This window comes from Cottoperca gobio, chromosome 12 (assembly GCF_900634415.1).
Source record: "Cottoperca gobio chromosome 12, fCotGob3.1, whole genome shotgun sequence".
Taxonomy (NCBI): Eukaryota; Metazoa; Chordata; class Actinopteri; order Perciformes; family Bovichtidae; genus Cottoperca; species Cottoperca gobio.
The window spans coordinates 4,134,960-4,147,475 of NC_041366.1; the positions used below are offsets into that span (position 1 = coordinate 4,134,960).

General features: G+C 44.9%; 2 protein-coding genes across 2 annotated transcripts; one reads left to right on the plus strand and one right to left on the minus strand.

Moving 5' to 3' along the window:
• Window positions 1-2,423: 2,423 nt before the first annotated feature.
• nim1kb (NIM1 serine/threonine protein kinase) lies at window positions 2,424-7,455 on the plus strand. The gene is made up of 4 exons (XM_029444831.1): window positions 2,424-3,908; window positions 4,855-5,136; window positions 5,738-6,006; window positions 6,465-7,455. Exons 2-4 carry the CDS (start codon window positions 4,863-4,865, stop codon window positions 7,224-7,226), a joined length of 1,305 nt encoding a protein of 434 aa, XP_029300691.1. The 5' UTR covers window positions 2,424-3,908; window positions 4,855-4,862; the 3' UTR covers window positions 7,227-7,455.
• Window positions 7,456-9,694: 2,239 nt separating this feature from the next.
• Window positions 9,695-11,203, minus strand: LOC115016679 (growth arrest and DNA damage-inducible protein GADD45 gamma-like). The gene is made up of 3 exons (XM_029444627.1): window positions 10,831-11,203; window positions 10,509-10,716; window positions 9,695-10,392 (listed from the first exon to the last, which is right to left on the minus strand). Exons 1-3 carry the CDS (start codon window positions 10,971-10,973, stop codon window positions 10,279-10,281), a joined length of 465 nt encoding a protein of 154 aa, XP_029300487.1. The 5' UTR covers window positions 10,974-11,203; the 3' UTR covers window positions 9,695-10,278.
• Between the last annotated feature and the right edge of the window lie 1,313 nt (window positions 11,204-12,516).

A 12,516-nucleotide genomic window follows, 5' to 3' on the forward strand; every position in this document is an offset into this window, starting at 1 on the left:
CTGATGTACTCCTGATGTACTCCTGATGTCCTCCTGATGTACTCCTGATGTCCTTCTGATGTACTCCTGATGTACTCCTGATGTCCTCCTCATGTACTCCTGATGTACTCCTGATGTCCTCCTGATGTACTCCTGATGTCCTCCTCATGTACTCCTGATGTACTCCTGATGTACTCCTGATGTCCTCCTGATGTACTCCTGATGTTGTCCTGATGTACTCCTGATGTACTCCTGATGTACTCCTGATGTCCTCCTGATGTACTCCTGATGTCCTCCTGATGTCCTCCTGATGTCCTCCTGATGTACTCCTGATGTACTCCTGACGTACTCCTGATGTTGTCCTGATGTACTCCTCATGTCCTCCTCATGTCCTCCTGATGTCCTCCTGATGTCTTCCTGATGTCTTCCTGATGTCCTCCTGATGTACTCCTGATGTTGTCCTGATGTACTCCTGATGTACTCCTGATGTCCTCCTGATGTACTCCCGATGTTGTCCTGATGTACTCCTGATGTTGTCCTGATGTACTCCTCATGTACTCCTGATGTCCTCCTGATGTACTCCTGATGTTCTCCTGATGTCCTCCTGATGTACTCCTGATGTCCTCCTGATGTACTCCTGATGTACTCCTGATGTACTCCTGATGTACTCCTAATGTTGTCCTGATGTACTCCTGATGTCCTCCTGATGTACTCCTGATGTACTCCTGATGTACTCCTGATGTCCTCCTGATGTACTCCTGATGTTGTCCTGATGTACTCCTGATGTACTCCTGATGTCCTCCTCATGTACTCCTGATGTCCTCCTGATGTCCTCCTGATGTACTCCTGATGTACTCCTAATGTTGTCCTGATGTACTCCTGATGTACTCCTCATGTACTCCTGATGTCCTCCTGATGTACTCCTGATGTACTCCTAATGTTGTCCTGATGTACTCCTGATGTCCTCCTGATGTCCTCTTGATGTCCTCCTGATGTACTCCTGATGTCCTCCTGATGTCCTCCTGATGTCCTCCTGATGTACTCCTGATGTACTCCTGACGTACTCCTGATGTTGTCCTGATGTACTCCTCATGTCCTCCTCATGTCCTCCTGATGTCCTCCTGATGTCTTCCTGATGTCTTCCTGATGTCCTCCTGATGTACTCCTGATGTACTCCTGATGTACTCCTGATGTTGTCCTGATGTACTCCTGATGTACTCCTGATGTCCTCCTGATGTACTCCCGATGTTGTCCTGATGTACTCCTGATGTACTCCTAATGTTGTCCTGATGTACTCCTCATGTACTCCTCATGTACTCCTGATGTCCTCCTGGTGTACTCCTGATGTTCTCCTGATGTCCTCCTGATGTACTCCTGATGTCCTCCTGATGTACTCCTGATGTACTCCTGATGTACTCCTAATGTTGTCCTGATGTACTCCTGATGTCCTCCTGATGTCCTCCTGATGTACTCCTGATGTCCTCCTGATGTTGTCCTGATGTCCTCCTCATGTCCTCCTCATGTCCTCCTGATGTCCTCCTGATGTACTCCTCATGTTCTCCTGATGTACTCCTGATGTCCTCCTGATGTCCTCCTGATGTACTCCTGATGTTGTCCTGATGTACTCCTGATGTACTCCTCATGTCCTCCTGATGTCCTCCTGATGTTGTCCTGATGTACTCCTGATGTCCTCCTGATGTCGTCCTGATGTACTCCTGATGTACTCCTGATGTACTCCTGATGTTGTCCTGATGTACTCCTGATGTTCTCCTGATGTCCTCCTGATGTCCTCCTCATGTCCTCCTCATGTTCTCCTGATGTGCTCCTGATGTCCTCCTGATGTCGTCCTGATGTACTCCTGATGTACTCCTGATGTACTCCTGATGTACTCCTGATGTTGTCCTGATGTACTCCTGATGTCCTCCTGATGTACTCCTGATGTCCTCCTCATGTCCTCCTCATGTTCTCCTGATGTACTCCTGATGTCCTCCTGATGTACTCCTGATGTCCTCCTGATGTCCTCCTGATGTCGTCCTGATGTACTCCTGATGTACTCCTGATGTTGTCCTGATGTACTCCTGATGTACTCCTCATGTCCTCCTGATGTCCTCCTGATGTTGTCCTGATGTACTCCTGATGTACTCCTGATGTTGTCCTGATGTTCTCCTGATGTCCTCCTGATGTCCTCCTGATGTACTCCTCATGTCCTCCTGATGTACTCCTGATGTCCTCCTCATGTCCTCCTCATGTACTCCTGATGTCCTCCTCATGTCCTCCTCATTGTACTCCTGATGTCCTCCTCATGTCCTCCTCATGTACTCCTGATGTCCTCCTCATGTACTCCTGATGTCCTCCTCATGTACTCCTGATGTCCTCCTCATGTCCTCCTCATTGTACTCCTGATGTCCTCCTCATGTCCTCCTCATGTACTCCTGATGTCCTCCTCATGTACTCCTGATGTCCTCCTCATGTACTGCTGATGTCCTCCTGATGTCCTCCTCGTGTACTCCTGATGTCCTCCTGATGTCCTCCTGCCTCACAGATTTGAACTCAATACCAAAATCCATTTCTGTGATTTCTGTAATTCCTGTTTGTACAGAAGCTGTCATAAATTCACGTATTAATCCAGTTTTAAGCCACATTTTCATGATACATTTTTTAGATCTTGGTCGTTTTTAACAGGATGAAGGATTTCAGTCATTGGACATCTCGATCTTAAGTTTTCAGAGAAACAAGCTTAGCAAACATTAGCCTTTAGCTCGTAGCCCCTCCCTGTCCACCGGCTCTATCCAGGGTTTCAATGACCAGGTCCGTTTGTTTTGGAGAGGTGGTGACTTCTGCAGATCATTTTGGCTAAAAACTTCCTGAATTGATGAACAATGAAATAATCTTTACTGGGAGAAGCTGCAATGACACACTCCCATGCTGTGCTACTTCACAATGCCACCAAACATCCTCTTTTTTTACAAATAGTCACAAGTTCCAGCTTCTCAAATGTGAGGCTTTGCAGTTTTGCTTTGTCGTATATGATAGAAAGCTGAATATCTTTGTGCTCTCTGGTGACACTGTTTATAAGTTACTTCTAACATATATGTGGCATTACCTTACGTCCTACATGTTTGCAGATACCAAAATATCTGTGATAAGCTAAAGGTTGTACCGATCAGGCCATAATACATGAACTGCACTTGCAACATTTAAAAGAAAGCTGAGTTGAGAATGCTTTTATAACTGTCCTGATGTCTTTTGACTGTAATGTCTCCCTGCTGTCCCTCCACTGCTCTTCTTAAGGATAATACTCCTGTATGAAGACGCTTGACTTCGAGCTTTGTAATCCCTTTATATGTGCTGCTCAGCCAGCATCTAAAAGGGACAGAGAGAGCTAATCTCTCTGGGAACATTGGGTAACACCGTTGCATAACTTTTCATCTTCACTAAAGCCAAGAGATCAACCTTGGCTGCGAATGCACAGCCATGTACACGAAACCTGCAAACCGCAGCGTTGTGGTCATGCATACTGTGGATACAAATACATCTGCACATGTGTTGTATGTTGCATCCCCTTTGGCCTCATTTTTGACCCCCTGAACTGATGTCAGCAATTTGAAGGGATTGGCATAGAGCCAAGTGAACGATTAGAGTTCATGACACCACCTTAATCCTTCATCAGTGAAGAGGAGAGGTGAGCTGTGAGTGTCTGTCCACTCGTCTGACGGCCCTCCCCTCATGTGTTCTGGGCCATCAGTGTGCAGTAGTCAGTTAAAGACAGTTCTGCTCAGCGTGTAGGAGGACAAACTGTCACATTTCAGCATGTGAGTGAAGGACAAATCAATTCTGGTTCCTACTGTGCCAAAACAACGTCTGCATGTTGCTGCATGCAGTGGATTCTACGGCTGCGTTTTGATGCAGAGCGGCAATTTGGAAACTTGGTAAGAAAAGAAAATCTTTCTTTCTATATTCTTGATATCTTTTTGTTAAATCTTTGAAGTCATTTGAGGGTTGAAAGTTTCTAGTCTAGTACATGTGCAGTTATATGTGTACAAGCTGTTCCATAAGACATCTGAGAATTAGTATTTAATATACTGGCGTAGTCTTTAAATCTTAAGTGATATTGCTTAAGTGAAGTGGAGCTGAAACATTTGGTCGACAGAAAAATAATCAGCAACTATTTTGATAGTTAGAATCGAGTCATTCTTCATGCGTAAATGTCAGAAAATGCATTTTTCAGTTTCTAAAATATAAAGATTTCCGCTTTTCTCGTTTTATATAATTTTAAAGTGAATATCTTTGTGTTTTGGGCTGACACACATAGACATTTAAACATCACCTTAGACTTTCAGAAACTGCAATGGACATTTTTCACTGTTTTCTGACATTTTATAGACCAAATAATTAATCCTTAAAAATAATCTGCAGATTAAGCGATAATGAAAATAATCTTTAGCAGCCCTACAGTGAAGCACTGGAAGACACAGGTGTAGAATATAATATATGTGATGTGAAGCGAACATATAAAGGGAAATGTGATCGTATTCCCTCATTTTAATATGAAGAGCTTCATGGTGCAAATACTCCCCCGTACATGTTGATGTCTCAGCAGCTTACTTCCTCATTAAGACTTGATACATTAGGCTCTTGACTTAAACCCATTTTGCAGCTGCTTTTAACATCTCATCTCACATCTTGACCCTTTTTGGATGCTTTTTAAACTATTTTAACGTTTTAGATGAAATGAAATGATGACGCACTGCTTGTTGCACTTCCAGTGTAGTAAACAAAGCGTGTATAACATCCTATCAGCAGTTTCAGGAGGAAGAAAGTAATACATGTGTGTCAAAGTGGTAAAGCCTTAATGATGTCATCATGTCTCTAAAGATGCAGAAATGATTGGAGAGCAGTACCAGGTGACAAGCACCCGGCGCCACCACAGCCTGTGCAGCCTGACGGACAACTCTGAGGTCGGCCCGGAGGATGAGGAGGCGGGCGTCCTGCTGCCCCCCACGCCCCTGCAGAAGCTCACCACCGACCTGTGCAAGGACAACAAGACCATCAAGGACCTGATCATAGGCCGCAGGGTGGGCTTCTACAAGGTCCGCGGGGAGATCGGCTACGGGACCTTCTCCAGGGTCAAAATGGCTTTCCATGCTCTGACCAAAGGTAAGGTACATGCTAGATGCAGAAAAATAAATAGATTGTTTTCACACCTTTACAAGTAGAGTTTTGCACCATCCTAAAACTGAGACCCACCCGTCAGCTGACCAGACTATTGCAATACTGACATGACATTTATGGATGTATTGACAATTGGACAGTCACAAATATAAACCTCCCATGAATTATATTTTAAAATAACCCAAGCTCCAAGCTTTGCGCAGCAAAACAGCTCAAACTCGACGCACCTGATACTTTGTCTGGTTTCAGGTCAGGGTGGCAGAACTCTAGTTATTTGTGTTGTTTATTCTATAAATTGTGATGCCGTGGTAATGCAGCCTGCAAATACCCAGTGTTTTCATCATCAGCTGATCTGCAGATCATCTCTAAAATGTCAGAAACTAGTGAAACAGCTCCCGACAAGTTCCCAGAGTCCAAGCTAATGTTTCCAAACAGTCCAAAACCCAAAGATGTTTTCTGATCAATTTTGAGCTTCCAAGTTGTACGCAAGTCCTATTTTGTAACAGAGTTATTTTACCAGGACTCCTAGTTGACAGCCGGACTGTTGTTTCATGTCTCCGTGTCCCTTCATCTGTCCTCCTCGTAGACAAAGTGGCCCTGAAGATCCTGGATAGGACCCGGTTGGACAGTCAGGCCCAGCGTCTTCTCGCCAAGGAGATCAGCAGCATGGAGAGCCTGCATCACCCAAATGTTGTGTGTCTGTACGAGGTGATGGAGACGCCGAGCCGCCTCTTCCTGGTGCTGGAGTACGCAGGAGGAGGAGACCTCCACAACAGGATCTGCACCGAGGGAAAACTGTCCGACAACACCGGCAAGATCACCTTCGCCCAGATCCTTTCTGCCATCACATATATGGTGAGTGACATGGAAACATTTTGGTTTGTTTTCTCCATGCTGTATTTATTTATTCTATTAAGTTTACTAAAACCAGACCTTATGTTGCAGCTTAAATGCTGCTGGGTTTACAGGGACTTAACTGAACACATCTAAACACAGCAAGAAATGCAATTTGTCAGGTTTTGATCCAGGACTCACTTTGGCCCGGTTTACTAAACCACGCAAAACAAAGATGGCTTTAAAGTTTCTACCCGGACTGTTTGGTTAAAACCTACATTTTTAGAAAGCTTTAACCTACGCCGCTTACTGTAGAGAAGACACATTATAACAGACTTACCTTTATATTTGTTTAAATAAAGTGGACTGCTATAATCAATCCCAATTATAAAGCAGCAAAGTCCCCAAACAGTAAAAGGATATCATAATCAATTACAATCCTGTTTATAATAAAAAGCTTTTTATGTTTTGCTGTATAGCACAACATCAACATCATACACCGGGACCTGAAGGCGGAGAACGTTCTGTTCACCACCGGCGGCTGCGTGAAGGTGGCCGACTTTGGATTCAGCACGCAGATTTCAAATCAAAGCGACTCCCTGGACACCTTCTGTGGCTCGCCGCCGTACGCTGCCCCAGAGCTCTTTCGGGACGAGTGCTACCTGGGGCCCCCGGTGGACGTGTGGGCTATGGGGGTTCTGCTTTTCTTCATGGTGACCGGCACCATGCCGTTCCGTGCCGACACCATGGGGAAGCTTCGGCGCTGCGTCATCGAAGGCGCCTACACCGTTCCTCCCTGGGTGCCCGGCCCCTGCCAGAGGCTCATCAAGGGCATCTTGAAGGTGGTCCCCACTGAGCGCTGTGCCATCGACCAGATGCTGGGCTGCGATTGGCTCTTGTCTGTGGAGTTTCCCTGGTCGTTGGTGCCTCCCGAACCAATGAGCCCTCTGCAGAGCCTGTTGGACTCGGAGCGGGGGGGCGTGGACGTGGAGGTGGAGAAGGAGGTCAGGAGCTCGCTGGAGGAGCTCGGCTTCACCACGGAGCACCTGCACAACAATCAGCCCAAACACAGCCGCAGCCCCGTCACCGGGGTTTATCGGATCCTGCTGCACCGAGCCCAGAAGAGGAGGGGCTGCGACTGTCCCCCAGTGGTGCGAGGGATGGTGAAGGACCCCAAGAGGGAGGGGCTCCGGGCCTACAGGGGCCTCAGACACACCTCCAAACTCTGTGTGCTCTCATAAAAGACTGGCAGCACAGTTTTTATACACACTTTTATACAAACATGAAATTAGTGGCAATAGTGACTTTTTGTCATTTTATTTTGCATTGTTTACTGGAAACTTGTAGTTTTAGGCTTTTGATAAATGTCTTTCATTTCCTCCAATGCAACTTTTTGGCCTTAGCTGGTAAATGTTTAAGTGCCTGATGAAATTAAACAAATGTAAAATGTGTGAAATAATCCAATCAATAAATTCACCATTTTTGTTATTTTTCCTGATTTTTGTTTCAATATTTGAAAGAAGAAAATCTAAAGTTAAAGATGTATAAAAAAATAAACAGAATGTTGTGTAACTTTTCTTTGTTTAATCCTTGGGACCCCTCAAATTTATAAAATAGTCACAACTGCTCTTTACAAGCTCCCAGAGCCAAACAGCCACAAAAACAATTAGTTTACAACACCGTATAAACCAACTAGAGCATTGCGCTCCCAGACTGCAGGGTTACTTGTGGTTCCTAGAGTCTCTAAGAGTACAATGGGAGCCAGAGCCTTCAGCTATCAAGCTCCTCTCCAGTGGAACCAGCTTCCAGTTTGTGTTCGGGAGGCAGACACACTCTCCACATTTAAGAGTAGGCTAAAGACTTTCCTTTTTGATAAAGCTTATAGTTAGGGCTGGCTCAGGTTTGCCCTGGATCAGCCCCTAGTTATGCTGCTATAGGCTTAGACTGCCGGGGGACACCTCCCTGCTCTCTTCCTTCTCTCCCTCTCTCTTCTTCTCCCTCTCTATCTGTATGCATTTATGTAAATGTATGTTACTAACTCACCATCCGGGGTATCATCCCCGGAGTGTCTGTCTCTCATGTGGCAGGTTGCCACTGATAAAGTTTACGTCAGGATCATGAATCGTGACAGCGCCTGCTGACCTGGTCCTGCTGGACACCGGGAAGCCTTATTGACATTTTCCTGGATTCATCCAAACTTTCTATTTCTTTTTTTTTTCCAACACAACATAATTTCTGTCAAATGTTGTATTTGTACTATGTTGTTTATCCTGTACACACGACATCTATTGCACGTCTGTCCGTCCTGGGAGAGGGATCCCTCCTCAGTTGCTCTCCCTGAGGTTTCTTCCATTTTTCCCCCTTTAATTTTGGGGTTTCTTTTAGGAAGTTTTTCCTTGTGCGATGCGAGGGTCTAAGGACAGAGGATGTTGTAACCTGTACAGTCTGTAAAGCACACTGAGACAAATGTATAATTTGTGATATTGGGCTATACAAATAAATTTGATTTGATTTGATTTGATTTACAATAATATCAAACCGAAAAGCTGCAATGATCAATAATTCATTTTCTCGGCAATAACTCTTTAAAGCTAAATATGTTTGTGCACCTGATTTAAGCTTGTGTCTCTTTTGGGCTTCAGTAAATATGAACATTGTACATGTGTTTAAGGGAAGCTTACCCCCACTTACAAAAAGTGTGTGTCTTGAAAAGACTCCCATTGTTTATGAAAAACTAAATAAAGTGGTGAAGAAACAAATGTGATGCGTCACGCAGCTTTTATTGTTGGGACGCCGAGCAGGTGGCAGCAGAGCTGAGCTCGCGGCTTTGTGCCTTGTTTACCAAAAGTTTCACTAAGTGCCTGCGAGTAAATAATAGTCCCGACAGCAGCTGGCAGGACACCAGATGATGATGGGACAACCGGCCCAAACCAGCCAGACCCAACCCGGGCTGTCCCCTCTGGCACTGGCAAACTCACTCACCCCCGAGCTCCTCCCAGCCCTGCCCGACCCCCACCTGCTGGAAGCGGCAGATGGCGTGGCGTGGCTGCAGAGACATCTGCAGGCCGAACAATAGGCGCTCTGTGCGGACCGCTGGAGCTGACAGGCCGGGAGCTCGCGCTATTGTGCGCCGCGCTATACACATGCAGATGAGGTCTGCTGGAGGAGGGACCTCGGAGGTTTTATTATTATATTTTTTTTACTGCAGGGACAACAGATGACGGGCCTGTGCGCCTTCCATGCAAATCTGCTGAGTTTAAAACTTTTGTTAGTTTTATAACCTCCCCCTCCCCTCTGACCCCCTCAACCCAAACACACACAATACATACAACTAGAAAGTGAAAACACATCACACCAATCATATTCACTTTTTGTTTTTTATTAAGCATTTTCCAAAGCAAAGTGAAACGTTTAGAAATATATACATTACTTTGTTTCAAACATTGTTCCAACAAAATCAGAACATCAAGACAATATTTATATGTTTTAACATTTCTGTCTTCAGTACATAATTAAATGCTTATAAGACAATCTTACAAATTCTCATATGTTTTAACATTAATTTATTAAGCCATTTTCTAAAGTGAAACCTTTAGAAAATATTTTCATTTGTTAACATTTCTGTCTTCAGTACATAATTAAATGTTCATAAGACTATCTTACGAATTTTCATCATTTTTTAACATAAGTCATTTTCTAAAGTGAAACCTTTAGAGAATAAACTTGTTTTTGAATGTATTTTTTTTTTTTTTTTATGTTTTAGAATATCATTTGTCATTGTTAAATTTCTAAAGTGAAACCTTTAGAGAATTAAGACAATTCTGGAAAGTGGGAAACATTTCCGCTGATTGCAACTGTTGTTGTGTTGCTCAGCAAAGAGGACGTCTTTAAAAAGTCCCTTTTTAAGAACGCCTCTTTCTCAGCACCGCTTCTTCTCCTGCTGCGCGTGCTTTTCAACGTGCGACGTTTGCTCTGTGAGACCCACAGGACGCAGAACTCGCATCTCCTCCCTCTCCAAACCTCATCCACACAAAGAATGAGGGTCGATGCGTCGCTCTTGTGGCATACCTGACTCTCATTCACATAAAGAATGAGAGTCATCTTGGCATGGACGGGACAAGAGGCGACGGTTCACGGGGGGGCCCTCGGGCCGGCGCCGTGCTGCCTGGACGGGAAGCCTCCTCAGGAGTATCCAGGGATGAGTAGAAACAGGGTCATCCTGTTCGTCAGGATGAGTATTTCAAGATGAGAAGCTTTAACAGCATCTGAGCAAGAGATGAGCCGAGGCCCAGATCAGCGCCCGGGGAGGCTGATCTCAGGAACCCAGTCGTTGAGACGGCGGCTCTCCTCACAGAACAGGTGCAGCTTCTCCAGAGCAGGGTCCTCCCAAGACCCATTAGCTGGGTTCTGTTCAAACAGGAGGAGGAGGAGAGAGAATTTAGTCACATGTTTCGTTCAACAACGCACCAAACACACACTTGTGAAATGATTCAGTATCACATAATTATCTGAGCTCGACATACCGTGATGAGGATGCAGTGGGCATCTTCAAGCTGCTCCGCCTTGCCACCAACAATCTCAGCCAGACGCTGCATGTCGCTCACTCTGACGATGCTGATGTCGTTGTCGAAGCAGAAGGACTGGATGAGGGTAAAGTGGATCTGCAGAGCGATGTCACACTCAAACTCCTCATCCGTGGCCAGGACACAGAAAGACACGCTGTCTGGATCACTGTGGAGACAAAAGAAAAGGAAAAAAACATGAGATTTCATCCAAAAACGATCCTAACTATCTGATATGATTGATGAAAATGTGCAAATCTTCAGCTGAGAGTTTCATACTTACAGGTTCATAACTTTAGCGCACTCGTAGACACCGACAGTGAGGGAGTCATTGTCCTTAGCGGACACCAGGACCTCCTCGAGGGCGTTGCCGGTGCATTGAGCACGCTCGGCGGGTTTCTGGGTCAAAACTTCCTCAAGAGTCATGATGAAGATGATGAAGATATTCCGCAAAGGCAGAGAGGTTTAGATAGTATGGTCAGAGAGTAAATCCGAAAGGGAGCAGAGTACTTTCTGAGCAGCAGCCTCGATGTTTTATACTCTGCAGCTCGTGCGGCGCAGTGAAAGCGCTGCGCTCTGATTGGCTAAAAGCTGAATGGTGTATTGGTATGATAATGCTATTGTCACACTCCGGCTCGTGGCAGATTGATGGGGGTCATCGAGCCACGCACGCTCCCCCTCTGAGCGCAGCAGCCTGGACTGAAACTAAAAATAGCTTCATTAAAACATAAAAAAAATCAGTGCAACAAATTATAGAAAACACAGCCGGTGATTCTTTTTGCAGAGATGCATGCTGAACATTGCACTTTTACATGCATTTATAAGAACTCTTCAAACGCACAATCTTCATGTTGTACTCTTTGGAGACGATTTATAGACCAGTTTAAACCTCATCATAATCAACCTTCCAAACATTCAAACATTAAATATGAACTCGACTAAAAGAAAACTCAACAAACTTTAATACCAGTTTCTTGCATTTTAGGATTTTTGGTGACATTATTTTAGCAACAACATGGAGAAAGTGTGCAGCGCCCCCTCCCCCTCCAGCAGTGAGAAAGGGCAGGTGGATGATGCCATCTGTGGACTAGAGGATGGCCATAAAAACGGCCTCATTGTGCTCACAGAAGCCCTCTATTATTACGGTCACCCATACAAATGCAAATGAGCAGCGCGTGCCAGAACGCTGTGCGTGCTGCGCAATCTGCACTGCTGGCCCATGCTGACCACGTGGCCATCAGCTGTCCTTGCTCGGTTTTTATTTATTTGCTCTTGGGAGTTCAGGGGCCACTCGAACTGAATTCTAAAGGAGAACATGTGAAGTTTATTGCACTTTTTTTGGTATTTGGTTCGTAGATCCAGCAAATGTCTTCATCGGGGACATGTAAACCTATTGTTGACAACGTTCTGTTATCCAAACACTTTTAAGTACGACGAAACTATCATGCACTGCTGTATTTGTTTATGTTCAGTATTTGGTGTGTAGATCCACTAAATGTCTTAATCTGTGCTTTTAAATACACTTGTTTATGACAACCTTTTGTTCATTGCCGATTACTTTTACGCACGACACACTTTTACGCACGGCTCTATTTGGTTATATATTTAGAATTTGGCCTTTTGATCCACTAAATGTGTTTATGTTTTAAATAAACTACCTTTTGACATCTGTCTATTTATTTTAAATAATTTTACGCACAACAAAACTTTTACGCACACCTCTGTTTCATCTGCTCCACTGATAGCAGTGTCTCCCTAACAGCACGTGCTTATTTGGTTCTATTTTATCTGCATAATAATCCAAAACACATCTCGCATCAGGTCAGGCCTGCTGCCACTGCTGCATCAATAGAGGAGGGGGCTGTCTGTGCAGGAGACACAGGTTGGCGGTGATTGATTCAGCGCTATTGTTCAGAGCGGCAGATGGAGAACTGTCGCTATGAGGGACCCCCGCCCCCCTCCTCTCCTC

Coding starts and splice junctions, on each gene's coding strand:
- nim1kb (XM_029444831.1), top strand. CDS start 4,863: ATGATTGGAGAGCAGTACCAGGTGACAAGCACCCGGCGCCACCACAGC. Junction 5,137..5,737: donor TTTCCATGCTCTGACCAAAG/GTAAGGTACATG, acceptor TCCTCCTCGTAG/ACAAAGTGGCCCTGAAGATC. Junction 6,007..6,464: donor TTTCTGCCATCACATATATG/GTGAGTGACATG, acceptor TTTGCTGTATAG/CACAACATCAACATCATACA.
- LOC115016679 (XM_029444627.1), bottom strand. CDS start 10,973: ATGACTCTTGAGGAAGTTTTGACCCAGAAACCCGCCGAGCGTGCTCAA. Junction 10,717..10,830: donor TGCGCTAAAGTTATGAACCT/GTAAGTATGAAA, acceptor TTGTCTCCACAG/TGATCCAGACAGCGTGTCTT. Junction 10,393..10,508: donor CCCACTGCATCCTCATCACG/GTATGTCGAGCT, acceptor CTGTTTGAACAG/AACCCAGCTAATGGGTCTTG.